This window comes from Erpetoichthys calabaricus, chromosome 4 (assembly GCF_900747795.2).
Source record: "Erpetoichthys calabaricus chromosome 4, fErpCal1.3, whole genome shotgun sequence".
Lineage (NCBI taxonomy): Eukaryota > Metazoa > Chordata > Cladistia > Polypteriformes > Polypteridae > Erpetoichthys > Erpetoichthys calabaricus.
In genome coordinates, this window is record NC_041397.2 from 292,003,982 (window position 1) to 292,023,430 (window position 19,449).

At 39.4% G+C, this 19,449-nt stretch overlaps 1 protein-coding gene across 1 annotated transcript in view; it reads left to right on the forward strand.

Annotated features, from left to right (window-relative positions):
- LOC114650955 (ICOS ligand-like) overlaps nucleotides 1–18,135 on the forward strand; it is a 41,354-nt gene extending 23,219 nt beyond the window's left edge. Inside the window, exons 5-6 of the mRNA XM_028800911.2 lie at nucleotides 3,359–3,482; nucleotides 10,378–18,135. Of these exons, the coding sequence (XP_028656744.1) occupies nucleotides 3,359–3,482; nucleotides 10,378–10,399 (146 nt within the window). The 3' untranslated portion in view covers nucleotides 10,400–18,135. The remainder of the gene's footprint in view (nucleotides 1–3,358; nucleotides 3,483–10,377) is intronic.
- The last annotated feature ends 1,314 nt before the right edge of the window (nucleotides 18,136–19,449 follow it).

The window sequence follows — 19,449 nt, forward strand, 5'->3', positions numbered from 1 at the left end:
AGGCAAGTATGTATTTGTTTTTTAAACGTTGACCCTTTTACCGTTGCCTGTTTATCATTTTGTCTACTCCCGTATGAGGCACATTACCTGCATTGTGAGGGTGTGTCAGTTACAGCACTACGGCCATGTGGCGCTTTTCCCCCAAGGGTGAGCTGGGGACCTGAGTGGCTGGGCCAGGCCAAGGGGTCGCCCACGTAACACCTGGCTGCGACAGATAGAGAGTAATTTACAGAGGGTGGGACTGGACTGCGTGTCTGCCTGTGAGGTTGCAAACCGGGATCCCAAGTTGTTTTGTCGTGTAGTGGGTGCGGCAACGCACTGTACCAGTGCATGCTTCCCAACTTGAACTACTCTTAGGAGTGTAGAATTTGCTCTTTTTGTGTATGGTTGGATTCCATAATTGTGAGTAACTCCTTGCTGGGTTTAACACATGAACACTACTTCTTTGTATTTTGTGGGTTAGTGTTATTTCACTAATAGATATTTCTTCCCGCATTAATAAACTGGATGGCCTGTTGCATTATTGAATCATTACCAGGCACATGCCGTGCAAGCTGGGCAAAAGTGCCTGTTTTTGTTTTGTTCACTGTATAGAATGTGGTAATTCATTTGTCTTTTTATGATATTTTTTAATAGGTGTGAAGTTTGGATTTTACATCTTAAAGTAATTAATCCCATTTAGCAAAGTTCACTATATAATGTAAAAGTATTTCCAGGTAACCTAGGGCAGCTGAGACAGTCTGCAAGCAGACTATATTAGGCTGTCAGCAGGAAACTATACGTTTATTTACTGTATGAGAAAGGCAGCTGCCTTCAGCTTCTGTGTTAATGAAGAAAGGAGCTGAAAATGGCAAAGCAAACACGTGATGCTGGACATTAATGATCTATATGTTTTTGCTGACCATATTTATTTATAATTTAGTATGGTTTATTTTGCCCTGTGTCCGGCTAGTAACTGGAAGCAGCCAATGATAATAAGAATCTTTGTATGATATAAGTGATCTAATTCTGTACCTTTTGCTTGTGTATAAAATACCTCAACAAAGAGAAAAGATGGGCATCTTGTTACAGAATGCTGTGTGTGTCTAGTTATAGCATCCTGTAATAGGAGTGCTCCCTCTTCGAAGAGAATAAATGGTTTATGATTTAAACTTCCTCCTGCCTGTTAACTCTTAGAGGTTTTAGGTCACCCAGGGGGTGACGGTCATTACTACCACAAGAATCATTATTCATGACAACACTTTTGAAGACCCATAAAGTCTTTATGTTAAGTTAGTGTAACAGTAATATATATTCAAAACTTCCTAAACATTTATTCAGCTGTTTTGGAGTATTGCATAATATTGACCCTGCCACTCCTCAGTGAAATACATGACACTCCATGAAGCCTGTGTTTTAAATTACATAATGAACAATAACGTAAATGGAGACTTTCATGGAAGTAGACACAGTTACTTCTGAGTGATTCATGATTTTTTGTTTTAGTCCACCATCACACCACATCTATCCCAAACTAAATCAATGATGTGGAATGCAACCTCCACATGTAATTAGGGTCAAACCTAAACAATGTGCCAAAGTCATTACCAATGGCTGAACTGTTTTGCAATGATAACACAGCTCTGTAGCAGACAGGAAAAAAAATTAAAAAAACACTGGGACCCCCAAAGGCAAAATTTTGGATCCCAAAGTATGTACAGTCCCAGAGAAGAACTATTCAAAATTTGATACAGCTTGTTTAAAAGGTGTATGATTATATTGTGAATATACAAACCAACAGAATGACAGATATCCTATCTTCTTCTATAATACGCTACCGTGGCTGTTCATTTGTGTGTCCAGGATTTTAAATCACCTGTAGCTCAAAAACCGTTTCACCTATTGACCTGAAATTTGGTACACATATACTATGTGATGTCTACTATCCGCTTTTGGGGTGATGATTTTATTACCCTTTTTATTTTTATTTTATTTTATTGTAGAATCAACTCTCTGCAGCGTGCAGCAGGGCGGCCATGCGGCGCATGCGTACGGACGCCGTTCTCATTCCCTACCACCTTCGCTAATCATTCTTGAGGCAGATTGAAGACTTAAGTGCCAGATTAAGTGAAAAATTAAAGAAAACGTACTAAGTAATTGCAACACAAAAACTAACTTAATCAGTTTTAACGCGAAAAGATGCCAATGGAAGAAGAGAAGAAGCAGGCCGCTAGGGTGGAGAAAAGAAGAGCTGCTCAGGAAGCAGCAAGCACATCAACTCTTGAGCAAATGAATGGTAAACGTACAGAGAAAGAGGATGAAAACTATGAATGTTCAAGTCAAGTGTGTTCACTGCACGTTATCGCATGTGGTCTTCGGGACAAAAGACAACCCAAATACTCCCGAGCAGTTTTACTATATTCGTGAACTTGGAGAGGCATTAGCTAACCTTTAAGAATTACCCAGGGCAGAGGACATGGACTCATCTGTGCTTGCTGTCCCACTGGCTTTTGTAAGAAGACACTGGCAATACCATATCTTATATCTGGTATATAAGTCCTATTGATCTTTGTCTTGAGAAAATACTCCCAGATAGACAATGTTTTTAGCGAAAACGTCAAGCCTTGCCCTCCATTGCTGAGGTGTTGCACTTCCACGTTGTTGAGCCACACTGTTTGCTTTATTTCGAAGTTGTGTCTCTTTATCCGTGTCATTAGTATAATGTTGTTGCGTGGCGGCGTTTGCTGCACACAGGTCTATTGTAGTGAGGTGCATGCAAATCCTGAAAAAATGTAAAAGTGCATGCATGCGCCATCTAGTGGCTGTGGTTGAGCGTGAGCAGATCAGACTGCTCCATACACACACAGGACTTTCGTTTATATGTGTCTAATGACATCACCTTGGGCTCCAAATAAAAATGTGCTTTCTTTGATTCCGTATTTATTGCTAGTTTATGGATTTTGATGCAGCAGTTTGTAATTCGGCAAGGAGGCTGCACCAGCAAGGGTCAACTTACACTGAAGTCTAATTTCTAATATGTCATAAACAATGTGTTACCTTGCCTTGACCAATTGGTTCATTATATTGAATTTTAACTCCTACACTGAAATTGTGTTCTCTGTCATATTTTTATTTCAAACCACTGAAGTCCAAAATGTATTATATAGTGTGTCATCCCACAAATTTTCAATTTCATCACTTTCAAATAAACTTAGCAGAGTGAACCAAATAACACTGTAAAACGTGTTTAGTAAAATTAGAGAATTGGTCAAGGGTCTGAGTACTTTTGAAAGACATTATGTATTATGCTGTAACTACTGTGGTATGGGATGCATACATAGCAACTAATAATTTTATTAATCTTGTTTTTTAATTTAAGCATATCCTAAAAAGCTGATGGAAGAAAAGAAGAAGATGACTATCATTGCTACTGTTTCTGTTTCCATAATAATAATAGTAACACTTATATTGGCAGTTCTTGGAATCAGACATAGAAATAAACAGTAAGTACTTGTTTTTTGCAAGTTTAAATGGAAAATTTTCTGTACAGTTGTTGCTGTATTTCTCAGTATTACATAACCTAACATAACATATTCAAATCTGCTTAACCCAATTCAGAGTAATGAGGGGGTGGGTGGCATCTGTTTGAGAAATGTTGACCACACGGCAGGTCTAGTCCTTCATATTGCTCACTCTTACACATTCCGTCATGGTAAATTTGGAGGTCAACCAAGTGTGCGACTTCTGCGTAGAGAAGATAAATACGTCCCACAGACAACAACAAGGAGTGGTGATATTTGAACCCAGAATACTGGATTCTTGAGGCAGAAGCACTACCCACTGTGCTGTCATGCCACCATCATCTCAATGCCCAATTTACTATATTTTTGACATTGTGGCCAATTGCTGTTTCATCTTTAATCACATGATGACCCTGTGATTATTGCTACTATCTCATGGCTTGGCTTAAAATTTCATTTTAAGTGGACTCCCTTTCTTCCCATTTATGTGTTAGTTTTTTTTTCTTAGTACCTTGCCTTTCCCCAACATCCACCCCTCCAAACTGGCCCAGTACAAGTAAGTGTGCAGTGCTATGAACTGGTGTCCCATCCGTGTATTGGTTTCTGTTTTGTGTGTAGTTTTGTTTCAGAGTCCACCTGCCCTCCCATGCACACTGTTTAGAAAGTGGAAAAATGAAAGAATCTTTCTTCACAACCATGGACTGCTTTATACAGAATGAAGGAGAGCCATGATATAACATTCTCAAACCTGCTTTTTGCAGTTCACACTTGCAAAGGGCACCCAGTCATGGATCAGTAAGCTCAAGGAATTGAACAGCCCTGGATAGACCCCACATCCATCACCAGGCCCACTCACACATACATCCATATAGGGCCAACTACAAATTACCTCGGGCCATCAGAGAGGCGAAGCGCGCACACGCCCAGAGAATCCACAATCACTTCATAGACAGCGGCGACACACGGCGCATGTGGCAGGGCTTACAAGCCATCACACACTACAGGACGACATCACCTGCCTGTGACGGTGACGGCTCCCTCCCAGATGCGCTGAACAACTTCTACGCTCGGTTCGACAGGCAGAACGACGTGGCGGCGAGGAAGACCACCCCTCCTCTGAACGACCAGGTGCTGTGTCTCACTACAGCGGATGTGAGGAAAACTCTACGCAGAGTCAACCCACGTAAAGCTGCTGGACCAGACAACATCCCAGGCAGAGTGCTCAGAGAATGTGCAGAACAGCTGGCAGATGTTCTTACCGACATCTTCAACATCTCTCTGAGCAGCGCCGTCGTTCCCACGTGCTTCAAGGCCACCACCATCGTACCCGTGCCCAAGAAGTCTTCTGTGTCCTGTCTCAATGACTACCGTCCTGTTGCACTTACACCCACCATCATGAAGTGCTTCGAGCGGCTCGTCATGAGACACATCAAGACCCTGCTGCCCCCCTCACTGGACCCACTGCAATTTGCGTACCATCCTAACCGCTCAACGGACGACGCCATCTCCACTGCACTCCATCTTGCCCTCACACACTTGGACAAGAAGGACACATACGTTCGAATGCTGTACATAGATTTCAGCTCAGCATTCAACACGATCATCCCCCAACAACTGATCGGGAAGCTGAGCCTGTTGGGCCTGAACACCTCCCTCTGCAACTGGGTCCTGGACTTTCTGACCGGAAGGCCTCAGTCAGTACGGATCGGGAACTGCACCTCCAGCACCACCACACTGAGCACAGGTGCCCCACAAGGCTGTGTGCTCAGTCCCCTGCTGTTCACACTGCTGACTCACGACTGTGTAGCAACACACAGTTCAAATCACATCATTAAGTTCGCTGATGACACGACCGTGGTGGGTCTCATTAGCAAGAACGACGAGTCAGCGTACAGAGAGGAAGTGCAGGGGCTAACGGACTGGTGTAAAGACAACAACCTCTCTCTGAATGTTGACAAGACAAAGGAGATGATTGTTGACTTTAGGAGGACACGAGGCGACCATTCTCCGCTGAGCATCAACGGCTCCTCTGTGGAGATCGTCGACAGCACCAAATTCCTGGGCGTCCACCTGGAGAAGGACCTCAGCTGGTCCCTCAACACCAGCTCCCTACACAAGAAAGCCCAACAGCGTCTCTTCTTTCTGAGAAGACTGAGAAAGGCCCAGCTCCCACCACCGATCCTGACCACCTTCTATAGAGGAACTATCGAGAGCATCCTGAGCGGCTGCATCACTGTCTGGTTTGGGAATTGTGCCATATCGGACCGTAAGACCCTACAGCGGATAGTGAGGACAGCAGAGAAGATCATCGGGGTCTCTCTCCCCTCTATTGAAGACATCTACACCACACGCTGCATCCGCAAAGCCACCAGCATTGTGGCTGATCGGACACATCCCTCTCACACACACTTTACCCTCCTGCCATCTGGAAAAAGGTACCGAAGCATTCGGGCACACACATCCAGACTGTGCAACAGCTTTTTTCCACAAGCCATCCGTCTCCTCAACAAAAAGGGACTGGACTGATAAACACACACACACGCATGCACACACACACACACACAAACATTATCACTTAGCTTAACTCAACTACCTCAAAACATTGAGATTGGACTGACTAATCAACACAAGCGCAAACACACTGACCTACACTACCAAACTATCGTACACACCAACCTGTCAATGCTTTTTTTGCACAATATCCATTACTGGACTACTTTTTGCACTAACTTCTTTACTTCCTAATTTTTGCTGCTACACTAAGGAATGTTTACTGTTTCTCCACTACCTCAACTCATCACCACAACACCTTATTATTATGTTACGTTTGTGTTTTTGTCACACTGTCACTTTGTTGCTTTTGTTTGCACATTTCTTAGTTAGCTAGTTTAGTTTTTCTGTTAATTTATGTTGTAAATTTATGTTGCATGTAGCACCTTGGTCCTGGAGGAACGTTGTTTCGTTTCACTGTGTACTAACTGTATATGGTTGAAGTGACAATAAAGCCTACTTGAACTTGAACTTGAACTTGAACCAGTTAAATAAATTACTAGACATTGGTAAATGTCTTAGTCTGTAACCTCAGACAATTATACAAATTAATCTGCATTAGAATAAAAGTAAACAGTCTACTTTATGGGCACAATTTCAGATATGGACAGAAAACTCATGAGGAAGGTACACCAAATAAGACATAAATATCAACAATAGAATGTCATCTAAAGATAATAATCCAGCTACACTTCAAAATAAATAAGCAGCTTTAAGAGTTCTAACACCTAAGCAAAACATTTACTCATGTGGACACCGTAAAACAGTAAATAATCACATCATAACATAATATTCTCAAACACCGCCATTTAATCCAGTTCTGGATCACAGGAGGCCAGAGCATTTCCCAGCAGCATTGACTAAAAGACCGGAATCACTCAGGGCCAATTTAGAGTCACCAGTTAACGTAACCTTAATTTCATTTTGGAATTTACAAGGAAAACCCATACAAGCAAAAGGAGAAGGTGCAAACTATACAAAGACAGCAACCCGTGTGGTCGTTTTGAGGAAGTGCAAGTCCAAAAGAGAAATGTTGGGGCAGCGACCCAGTCATCCCTGCTTAATTCAAAGATAAAATGAATAAAATACACACTGTGTGACGCAAAATGAAACAAAATGTTTCCAAAAATCAAAAGCTGCCATTAGGCTTTGAATGGCCAATTTCAGTCACCAGATGAAAGCTCCATCCTGTGATGCGCTCAGAAGGAGTGACACCTCCTTCTGGTGGCCTTATGATTTATAACTGGGGGACTGGAAGGGGTCAAATGTACTGCGGATAGACCAGAAGAGGGCATAGTTAGCACCAACACCTCCACTCAACCCATGGTGGAAGTAAATACCTCAGATAAGCCTGGAGACTGATCCACTGACATGCATGTGTGATATCTGGGACACTGGGTCGATGAAATAGCAGCACTATCTACTTCAAAACTGATAATGGCAGCACATAAAACCAAAAACTGATTCTGCCCCATCTCCCTTTGAAGGAAAAAGACTGTTATCTGTCTGTCTTAGATGAATCTTGCGTGCAAGATGCCACTTATGTACTCTCATTCCCTTGCTATCCCACACTCTTACATTTTGTACAAAAATGGCTTTCATAGCTGACATGAACAACTTGAGTCCTCAACATCGTGTAATGTTATGGCAGATTTTTCCTTCATATCCCCTCATAAATGGGGAAAAATGACAAGAATTTGCTTTGTTTTACCAACATTGAAAACTAAATGCACCCGATATTATTAAACATAATTTAAAGCTCCTCTTCTTTTTGGAGAAGTCAGTGATTTTAGTTCTCTTTTCAAATGAGAAGTTCTAATTTGTTCACATTTTCACCAAACAGTCATTTTTAATCTGTGCTTCTGTAGAATAATAATAGATATAAAACTGAGCAAAAGCAGTTGCCTGGTTCATTTGAACAGTTCTTCTACAATCATAACTGTTATAATTAAGCTCTTTTGTATTTTTATATAGATAATTACACATATTTCTCAATGTTATTCTGGGCAGTCTTCTCAATCCTTTATTATGTTGATTCATAATATATGTTTAATTTTGTTATTATTGCTGGGTTGTTATGAATATTATTTATGTTTATGTGGGGAGTTGTTTGCTGTCATTTTGTGGTTTCTTTGGTGTAGTGTGTAATGTGGTTTTTAAGGGCATATCCCTAAGGGACGTGTCGGCTTGTGTCATTAGCGTGACGGTTTATAAACCGGCAGCAGGAGGCAATCGTCGTCCAAGTGTTGATCTTTACTAACCAATTTTCTGAATGTATAAGGTTTCATGTTAGGGCTAGAATTTAATAACAGTACAGTATTTTCTGACTACAGTTTTGGTTTGTGCTGTGGTTAAACAAAAGATAAGACAGATCTCTCCATTGTTCGACTTCAGCACACTTTAGTTTCTTTCTCCTGACCTTTTCATTTGCCTCTTAAACATTTTGGCACTACATAAACGGTGCTTCAATGTTTGCCTTCACTGCTCCAGTGTTCTGTTTGAAGAGTACACATTTTGTTTGTTTCTACGTAGACGTTTTATGTGATTGTTTCCCCATATCAGGTGACACAATAGAAGTGTTCAATTTTCGCACTTCATTGGAATCTGTCTGAAGTTTGCATGTTTTCCACTTTCCTGCATGGGTTTTACTCCAGGTAATCTGGTTTTTCCTCCCACAGTCTCAGAGGCATGCATGTTAGGTTTGGATAAAGTGGATAAGAATATCTTTTGTTACGTTATGTTATTCCCATGTCTTCCAATATCATTCTTAAATGCTGTAGGTGTTAACTAATAATATTACACTGGAAAGTAGTTGTGCTAATGTGTGTAGATTAGGACAATATATCTATTCCAAAACATCATGTAGGCTGCTCTTTGCTATGAATAAATCTGTAAAAGTAATTGTTTGAAATATTCAGTTGTCCTTGCCCATGCATGATATGATAATTAGCAACTGTAACTGTAAATGAGTGTACCTTAAGGTGGACTGAGTTTGCATCCAGAGTTGCTTCTAGTGTTATACCCAGTGTTGCTGGATAGTCTTCACTTAGTTCACTTCAGAGAAATGACAGCAGAGATTATCAAGGCAACAGACATAAGACAACAAACAATCATCACAAATGCCCCTTCTGCAGCCATACCATATGCACTTCAGAACAGGTCATCCTCCTGAAGCTAAGCATGTTTGGGTCTGGCCAGTTGGATGGAAGAAGGATTTAGGTGTCATAGTAGACTCTAAGTGTTCAGAAGCCATTATGAAGGTTAACAGAATGTCAGGTTATATAGAGCCCTGATGTGTGGAGTAGTCCAAGGAGGTTCTGCTCAAGCTTTATAACACCCTGGTGAGGCCTCATCTGAAGCACCAGATGCAGTTTTTGTGTCCTGCCTACAAAAAGGACATAGCAGTGCTAGAAAAAGTCCAGAGAAGAGCAACTAGGTTGATTCCAGGGTTACAGGGTTATGAGGATTACATCAGACCAGAGAATCTTGTTTCTCACAGTCTGAGAATCCTTTAGGTGCCTTTTTGCAATTTCTAAGTGGACTTTCATATATGTTTTACTGCGGAGAGGCTTCTGTCTGGCCACTTATAATTCCCAGATAGGTGCAGTGTTGAAGGGGTAGTTGTTCTTCTGGAAGTTTCTTCCATTTCTACATACATTTTCAGAAGTTTAGCCAGAGTGACCATCAGATCCTTGGATCAGATTTCCCACAATTGCTCGGTTTGGCCTGGTGGCCAACTCAAGGGAGAGTTGTCATAGTTCCAGACTTCTTCCATTTAATAATTATGGAGGTCACTGTGCTGCGGGGATGTTTTTGTATCCTTCCTTAATTCTATGTCCCATTTCTCAGCTATCCTTGCTCAGCTGTGGGACTTTCTATGGAGAGGTGCATGCCTTTCCTAATCATGACAAATCAGTAGAACCGACCACAGGTGGACTCGAAACATAGTGTAGAAACATCTGAATGACAGATCAATAGAAAGGGTTCCCCATGGTCCATATTTCAAGTGTCATACCACAGGGTCTGAGTACTTGTTTCAATGTGATGTTTCACCTTTTTATTTTGAATAAAATTCCATTCTGGTATACTGAATGTTACTTGATGAGGGAAACAAATGAATTCAATTGATTGAAGCACAATGCTGCACCATTGCCAAATGTGAAAAAAGTGAAGGGGCTTGAATACTTTCTAAAGGCACTATGCGTGTATTTATGTTGTTTCCAAGTTATTCCTGCTTTGTTAATATGGAAACCATCCTACATTAAATGATTCTGACCCATTTCTTTTGTTGGACTTTAATTTATCCTTTCCTTATCATTTTATTTAGGGCTGGCACATCTGTGATTTGAAAAGTCAGCTGTGCTCCCTTTGGAGTGAAATCATCAAATTGCTTCCTGTATGAAGATGAACTGGATTCTGCTGATGAATCTGTTACCTTCTTCAAGGACTGACATTTTCTCGTGCCAGAGAGAGTGGGCTTGGGCATTTCGGCAAGTTTGTTTTAATTGTACTTAATCTATATTAAGTCTAACTCTGCTGGAGTTGTATGAATACACATCTTTAAAAAAAAAAAATTTGAAGAAGGTAAGAAAACAAAGACATTTTTCTGGCATCCTCTGTGCTTTTAGATTTCTGAAGTTCTAAAGCAGCATCTGAAGAATTGCGTATCTTCCGACTTGAGGTATAATGGTGAGAGAGAAAGGCAGCTTTAAGGGAACTGAAACACGTGGAATAGTGTGGTGTCGGAAACAAAATGAGGAACAGATGTCTTGTCTTGAACCAGCCTGCTTAGAAATGCTGCAAGTGGAAATGGAACAAGGAGTGCACATGTGACTGTGGTTTGGAAGATGGTGCCAGGTGACGTCAGACTGAGACGTAGAAGAACCGACCATGGAGAAAACTGCTAAGCCATATTTCACTGTGTGGTGTTTGTTCTTTGTAATGAGATGGAAGTGAACTTTTTCTCGAGAACTCTCTGCCCTGTTTGAAATCCAAAATGCCAGTCTAAGGGCTAACAGTTCAAGTGAAGTGACTGTGGTGAATTCTTCTAAATTTTGAGGAAAGTATCTGTTTGCATTTTCATGTTCATAGAAATGGGATAATTTCTCAAGATGTTGCAAAGAAAAGTTTTGTGCAATGGGTTTAAAGGTTAAGGTTATAGCAGAAGGGTTTGGTGTGGTGAATAGGAGGAACCAAATGGAATACAAGCTGTAATGTGAATTTTTCACACTTAATCAGAAAGAAAGTTACCTGTGGGCTCTCATCAGTTGGGGTTGCATGTTTTTAATGTAAGGTTTTTTCATTTGAGCACTTGAAAAATCCAACAGCACGAGTGCCAAGTCATTTAGGAAGCATATGTTGCCCTGGTATAAGTAGGCACATCCTGTGATAGACATGATAAATCACAGCTTTGCTCAAGCGAGTTGATACTAAGGGGAAAGGAGGATGAATGGCTTCCTATTTTTGCTTCTGCCTTATGGCCCAAATCAGTGAGAACTTAACACTTTGAAGTTAAGCTAGCAATGGAAGGTCTGGAATGTGAATAGATACAGTAAGCAGGGCAGGTCGTATTAGTAACACACCTACACATAGTGATGCCTGGGCATCTGCATTTACCTAAAATTAATCTCATTATTATTAAATAAAACATATGGAGAGATCACGCAAAGCACAAAGTAACAACAAAGAGATTAAACTGTACAGCTTCTCCGAGTCACCATATACAGATTTCAAAATCCATCCATCTACCATGTGTTTGGGGGATTACCCCACATGCCAACCAAAAAGTACCGCCTCAACACATTTTCACTTTCTGCCTCTCTAATTCCTGTAATCTTGTAATCAAGTCACCTCCTGACCATGCCTTGGAGACTAACCACTGCAATTCTGAGCCTTTGGAACCCTTAAAGAGCCATGTCTCCAAGGCCTTATCACACTACAAAGCTTTTCCAGACGGTGTTCAGTCGTAGTCTTCATTTACGTAATGTTAGCAAGTTGTGGATCGTTGCAGCCCGTTGACCATCATTTGTATATTATAAAATCCCCAGATACTCTCCATGACCAGCCACAATAAAAGCAGTTTGATTTTACCGTGAGTTATAAGGGGCAGGCTATTGACAATGAGGGAGCACTCAGCCTGTAGTACAATGCATACAATGTAGTTGTAAGGAAGTAAGAAAATTAGGTGCTCTGGACTGCACAAATAGAAGAGGAGCTTGTCTTGTGTATGTCATATGGAAAAGGAGCCATTGAACTCATCATAGCAAGAATAAATTTACACGCAGCCACTGGTGCTGTCATATATTATTGCCATTCTCCATCAGGTTAGAAAAACAAAAAAACAATTATGGGTGTGTGAGTGTGTCCTGCTTCTTGGGGAGGCTGCGGGTCAGCACAGATTTTTAAAGGGAAAAGTAGTTTAGGAAGCAGATGAATGATGAATGGATGAGATAATGTGCTGTTTAATATCCTCATGCTCTATCCTGTGTTCATTCCTGACTTGTGTTTGATGCCAGTAGAATCAATTTTGACTCCTTATAGCCCTGTAAATAACTAATCATTTTACGAAAATGGATATTATTGAAATAAGCTACTGTTGCTTTGGCAAAATTAATGTACTAGTTTTGGACAACATTAATTTTACTCTGTGAATGCACCTAACTACTTTAAAACTAAATATGTGTAACTCTGCATTTTGAAATACCTGTACAGGAGTGTTGTGTTTAAGCAAGATAAACTAAAGATGCAATTTTAAATAATGCTATTGTTACAGTCTGGGGGTCCTGGAAGTGGTTTGTGCAATGTTTTCTCTTACATTATTTGAGTATTTTCTATATTTTATTCTTCCTCTTGTAATACCTGTTACCTGCAGTAGGTTCATTCTTCTTAAATGATGTAAAAGGTGACTGAAGAAGGCTGGTGTCAGGAAAGTCATTCATCCGTAAAAAAAATCTGCTTCAGTATTTCAGATATTTGGGGCAAATGGCCAACCTGGAGTACCTGGAAAATGTCTTTTGAAGGAATACTTCACCCGAAAATGATATATTTTTTAATATGTTATTTACCCCATGTAGTTTGTAGTAATGGGCAAGAAAAAAATTTAATCTCATATTTTCATAACAGAGTTTCTGATAGAATAGATGTTTATAGTGACCAACGCTGAACAACAGCAAAAAGACAACCATGAAAATAATCTCCCGTTACACCTGTCACATGATCCAAATATTAAACTATCCATTCACATCATTCTGACAACGTCCCAAACACAAGTTTTTTTTACTAAAATACCATTAAATAAATTACATCCGGAAAACACTCTCATGAATGAAAATGGATTACAGTCAAACACACACAAGCAGTTGAATAGTAGATCCACCTACAAACCCAAATCCCAAATAACTAATTTATAAAAACAGATGCAGAATCAGGCTTAAAGTCATTAATACACCACAGTCAGACACTATAAACAGCTACACAAACAAAATCTCACAAAAAAAAAGTCAATTTTCCTTTGATTTTAATCTGTGCTTTGAAATTTGCCAAAAATGGTAATCTGATAGCCCTTTCAATAAACTTGTGTGCTGTTTGTAGTCTGTTCTGATATTTATTTCAAAATAAATGTTGGTTAACCCTTTATAATAACTTTGACTAATAAAGCATTAACAAGCATTATGTAAAGTTTAACAAATCACAAGTTCATGTTCATTCAAATAGTTGTAGATGTGATTAAATGATAATTCATACATTAGGTAATGTGCTTTTAAACATTTACAAATTATTTAGCAAATGGCCAGTAAGGCATTTTGTCAGCACATTACTCATGTTGAAAAAACCAAGATCCAGGCCTTTAATGACCTCTTGGCCATCAGCAGTGTGTCTGTTTGCGGAGAGAGTGTTGACCTCGTCGAGAGGTTTACTTACCTCGGCAGTGACATTCATGTGTCTGGCGACTCTTCCTATGAAGTCAATAGATGGATTGGGAGAGCATGGGGGGTTATTAGGTCACGGAAAAGGGTTGTGTGGCGCTCCTGATATCTGTGCAAAAGGATGAAGGTCCAAGTCTTTAGAGTTCTAATTCTTCCTGTCTTGCTATATGGTTGCGAGATATCCAGTGACTTGAGACGAAGACCGGACTCCTTCAGTACTGTGTCTCTTCGGAGAATCCTTGGGTACCGCTGGTTTAACTGTATGTCGAATGAGTGGTTGGTCATGGAGTCCCGAATGAGGCACATTACCTGCATTGTGAGGGTGCGTCAGTTACGACACTATGGCCATTCCCAGAAAGTGATCTGCCTCACAGGGTCCTCACTGTTGGGGACCGGAATGGCTGGGCCAGACCAAGGGGACACTCACGTAACACCTGGCTACGGCACATAGAGGGTGAGATTGGACCGCTTGTTAGCCTGAGGGGTTGCCAACCAGAATCCTCAGCTGTTTCGTTGTGTTGTGGGTGCGGCAACGCGCTGTAGCAGTGCATGCTCTCCAACCTGACCTGACCTGACCTGAGACAGCTTTCACTAATGTATAGCTGATTAGTGACAAATATCTTTAAATGTTAGTTACACATGTTTTATTTATTATATGCAAGTGTGTTGTTCATGAGTTGTTCAGTCTATAGAACTGGTTATTTCATATTTTGGCCTGCTTGTAACACCGTAAGAAGTTTTGCCAACTTCCGTACTTGCTTTTATTCATCGGTTGTAAATATTTTTGCAGTGCTCAATCTAAAGTTGAAACTCTTCATGCATTATACAGGTTTGCACATGTTTATAAACCATATATTCATTAGTTGTGGAGATTTTTGCAGTACCTAATCTAAAGCTGCAACTGTTCTTGCATTATAAAGGTGTGTAAATGGGTAATTAATACATTAATGGGCACTGGACTTCAACATGACCAGGTCTGTGGCCTGCTGAAGAAAGCGGTGTGAAGTAAGGAGTAGTTTGTTGAACAGCTCAGTTTCATCCTTGCAACAGAAATTAATGACAGGAACAACTCGGTTGGAATCAAAACATTTTGTTTCTTGTCTTATTAGCAGATTTATGATAAAACATTACACTGCTGTGTTATCAAAAAGAAAATATTTTTAGCAATGGTATTTTACAACTTTTCCTCAATCTTAAATATTTTTTCAACATATCAAAGTTGCAAGGAACAGCAAGTACAATTTAAAAAAAACATGCTTCAATGTTTTTTTTTTCCTAAAAATATTTAACGTTTAATACTGACACACAAACGCATGCATACAAAAATAGAAAACATGTACTACTTATTAATTAATAATAAATGTTAGATCACATTTTATGAATCTATGAAATACTATTACTTTTGATGAAAATAGGCAAAAAAAATATGTTGGTTTAAGAATGAACAAGCTAATCCCTAGACAATTACGACAAAGAAACTGGTGCATTTAAACCTTATTTGTATTGTTTTGAAATGTCATGAAGTAGTCTGCCCAGTGCTCTATTATAACACATAATATTTTAGCTAATGTACGAATTATCATTTAATAACATTTATTACTATTTGAGTGAAAATGGACTGATAGTCTGTGAAACAGTACATAATGCTTGTTAATACGTTATTAATGACAGTTATGATAAAATGTTACCAAATTGTGAGTTGTGTTTTTCTGGATAGCGAAAACCTGTTACTTTTATGAGATCAGTTGTGTTTTTCAAGCACTTCCAGTTTTTGTGCTCCTGTTTACTTTATGATGTTTAAGGGTGTTTAGACTTTTCTTTTTTTCAGCTCTGTTGTGTTTGTTTTGTTAGAATTTGGTTTGTGGGGAGGATGCATTTTCACTGACCAAACAATACCAGAAGAGCAAAATAACATCTTACAGGTTCAACCATAACATCCACATCTTCTTCTTTCTCTTCATCTTTTCCTACTTCTGTGTGGGATCAAATTGCTTGATCAATCTTCTCCACACAGCTCAGTCCTGTATCTCTTCCTCAGTCAGGCCCTTCTCCTTCAGATCTTCTTTTACTTTACCCATTTTGGTCTCCGCTGCTTTTATCTTCGTCTGTACTTCCATTCCCATCATTCTTTTGCCCACATATTCATTGTCCTTCCTCATCCCATGTCCGTACCACTTCAGTCTTATTTCCTGTACTTTCTTAGATATCTTTCCCACTTTTGCTGTACCTCTTTTTGTTTCATTTCTTATTCTGTCCTTTTCTTGTAACTCCACACATCCATCTCAACATTCTTATTTCTGCCATATCTAACTTCTTCTCCTGTACTCCCTTACACTGTCTTAAAAACCTCACCTTTAACATTTGCCTTAATTCTTTGATCACACAATACTCCTGATACCTTCTTCCAGCTTTTTCCACCCATACTGCACTCTGTGAGTTTATTTCTGTATCTAGTTTTCCATCTTGGGTTACCACTGATCCGAGATATTTAAATTTATCCACTCTTTTTAGTAGCTTACCCTTCAAACCAACTTTTTTGGATAATAATCATCATTAAACCTCACGTATTCTGTCTTCCTTCTATTTATCTTCACTTCTCTATCTACTAAAGCCCTTCACCATTCTTCCAACTTCATCTCCACATCCTTGTGCTACACAACACAATGTCATCAGCACAAAGTCTCCACATAGGGGGATCTGGTCTTTTATATCACAACTCAGACTCAAAGAGGTCAGGACTTCAAGAAGATCCCTGGTGCCGTAACACCTACAGGATTTGGCTAATTTGTTCTGCCCCTACTGCTTCCAAAACCCCAGCAACTTTTTTTTTGTTTATTTATATATTTTTTGTTTATTTATATATTTCTATATTTTTTTGTCCTAGTTGAGTGGTGACACTTTGCTCATGCAAAAATCGTACAAGTATTCCTTCCTTGCTCCCTGCTTTTCAAGCAGAACATCATACCTCACGTCACAGTGTGATCAGAGCCTGCATTTGATAGCATCTCCAATGATGTCATTGTGTGTTATGCTGCAATCATCTTAGCAATTAACAACACACAATGACATCATTGGAGATGTTTTAATTGCTAAGATTAAAGTAAATGCAAACAAATGCCCTACACATCAAGAGAAAACATTGCACAGACTGCTCAGCTCAACCCAGATCCTAACAGCTATCACATCACAAAACATTTTTGACTAGATGTAATATATATATATATATGTATATGTATGTGTGTGTTATCCAATAATGCAGTATTAATGTCATTTCTTTGATATTCTTTGCACAAAATGGGGATCTTGTTTTTGGTGAAGTGTCTCTATGTGTTGAATATGTGTGGGTGTTTTCTATTTTATATTATATATTTAAAAAAAAATGAATGCTCCCCATGGGAATTTTTTCAGAAATTATGTGCTTTAGGTCATTGAAATCATAAAATGTGACAGAATTTGCTTTTACTTTGGAGATGCACACAGTGTTCTAAGACAGGATTGGAAATGTGAATGATTTCATGTGAGGCTTCCATCTTGGATGAGACTGCATGGCTGTCTTGTGGCCGAAGTTTTAAACACTGCCCTATTAAGTTACTGGATTGGTCCTCATCACTGGGTGAAACGCTGAGTGAGTTAAGGTAATAATTCTCATTTTATAGAGATATGAAAATATGTGCAACATTTTCACCAGTAAGTGACTTTGTATGTTAGTGTTAATAAATAAATGTAAACGCTCTCCAGGCAACATTGCAATTGCTTTAAGGTAGTGGGAAAAAATATAAAAGGGAGAGCGGTTGTGTCAAGGTGCGTTGTGAAAGTACATCACATCCATTGATGACTATACCACGTTAAAGCAAATTAAATTCCAAATGGTTGTTCTTCTTCCAGTTAGCTGAGAATGAATAATAAAAAAATAATAAAGTAATAAAATGGGGAAGACGATCTACAGAAATGTAATTTCCAAATTTCTCTTTTTGAATTGGGTATTCATTAATATTTCTTACAAAATGTAAAAGTACCCAGATGTGTATTTGTCTTATTTTTGAGAACAAGTGTATATGCTATGCATACTTCTAATATGCTGTTTTGTTTTGTCCTAACTGTTCAAAATGATCTCATTGGAAATTATTACAAAAATAAAAATAACATTATTTTCGTTTTAACATCTGTACATGTCCTTTTTACCAGTTAGATGGACTGGAAGCTTTATGGTTGATGGTTTAGATTCTACTTCTCGTTTGTCATTCTTCTCTGAGCAAGTCATCTAAGTGTGGAGCAGTCAGTCTGTGTGATGGTTTTATTAACTGGTGACTAACAAAGGAAACAGCCGTGAAGAACTGGCTTATGATGTCTTCTTTGAACCATCAGGACAGCTTCATTTCACCTTACCAGAAACTGTGTAGTTGTTTAGCCTGTGTTGGAGGAAGGCAACAACATTCTTCCATGAGAAAGTTCATCGATGTGTTGCTTTGATGATGACGATGACTTGGAAATTTCTGTGTCTTGCACCAGTGCAGATTCTTCCTAACGTGCAAAGCTGAATCGAGACTGGGCCAGCTATGATATACAGAATTCTATGTAAACAATTAATCAACCACATGAGCCCTGGGATTGAAGGTTTCGCCATGCTGGAAGATTCAACCTCGACCCCCTACAGTATGCTGTCCGCCGATGCTGTCAATGCCGCCATCCACACAATCCTCACACACCTGGAGAAAAGGGACACATATGTAAGAATGTTGTTTATTGACTATAGCTCAGCATTCAATTCAGTTGTCCCATTGAAACCGTGCAATAAACTTGTCTCCCTTGGACTGACATCATCCGTCTGCAGCTGGGTGCTGAATTTCCTTACAGACAGACCCCAGTCAGTCAGAGTAGGAAACCAAACATCAGGCACAGGAAAAATCAGCACCGGCTAACCGCAGTAGTTAGGAGGGCCTCAGGTTGTCCTTGTCTGAAGGGCTGGTTATCAGAGCTTCTTATCTAGAACTATAAATGCAAAATATTGGATCAGAGGTAAGTTAATAGAAAATGACCATACTGAACAGTGAAGTTGTCTTGGAGGAATTAGTAGGTGCTTGGATACTTTGAATTAAATAACAAAAAAAGCACTGAAAAGCAAGATTCATGACTAGGCTACTAAATGATAAAGCCCAGTTCATTAGGTTTAATTGTATTGCCTCCATGATACACTCTAGAGGACCCTGATAGTCCCTTAGAATAAACTGTCAGAAAGCCTTTAAGCCTTTTAAAATATTTTTTCGCTAAACAGCATCTTGAGCTAATACATCTTTTTCACCATTATAAATGTTAATAGGAAAAGTCCACTGGGGAAAGCTGATGTTAGGTCACCCCGTGACATGATTAATTAACTAACTCTTTGATTATTCTCTTTATACAAAGGTCACGCTGATAAACCATTGTATTAATTAAGTCTGCTTTATATGGGCATCATTGTACAAAAGCTAATTGAA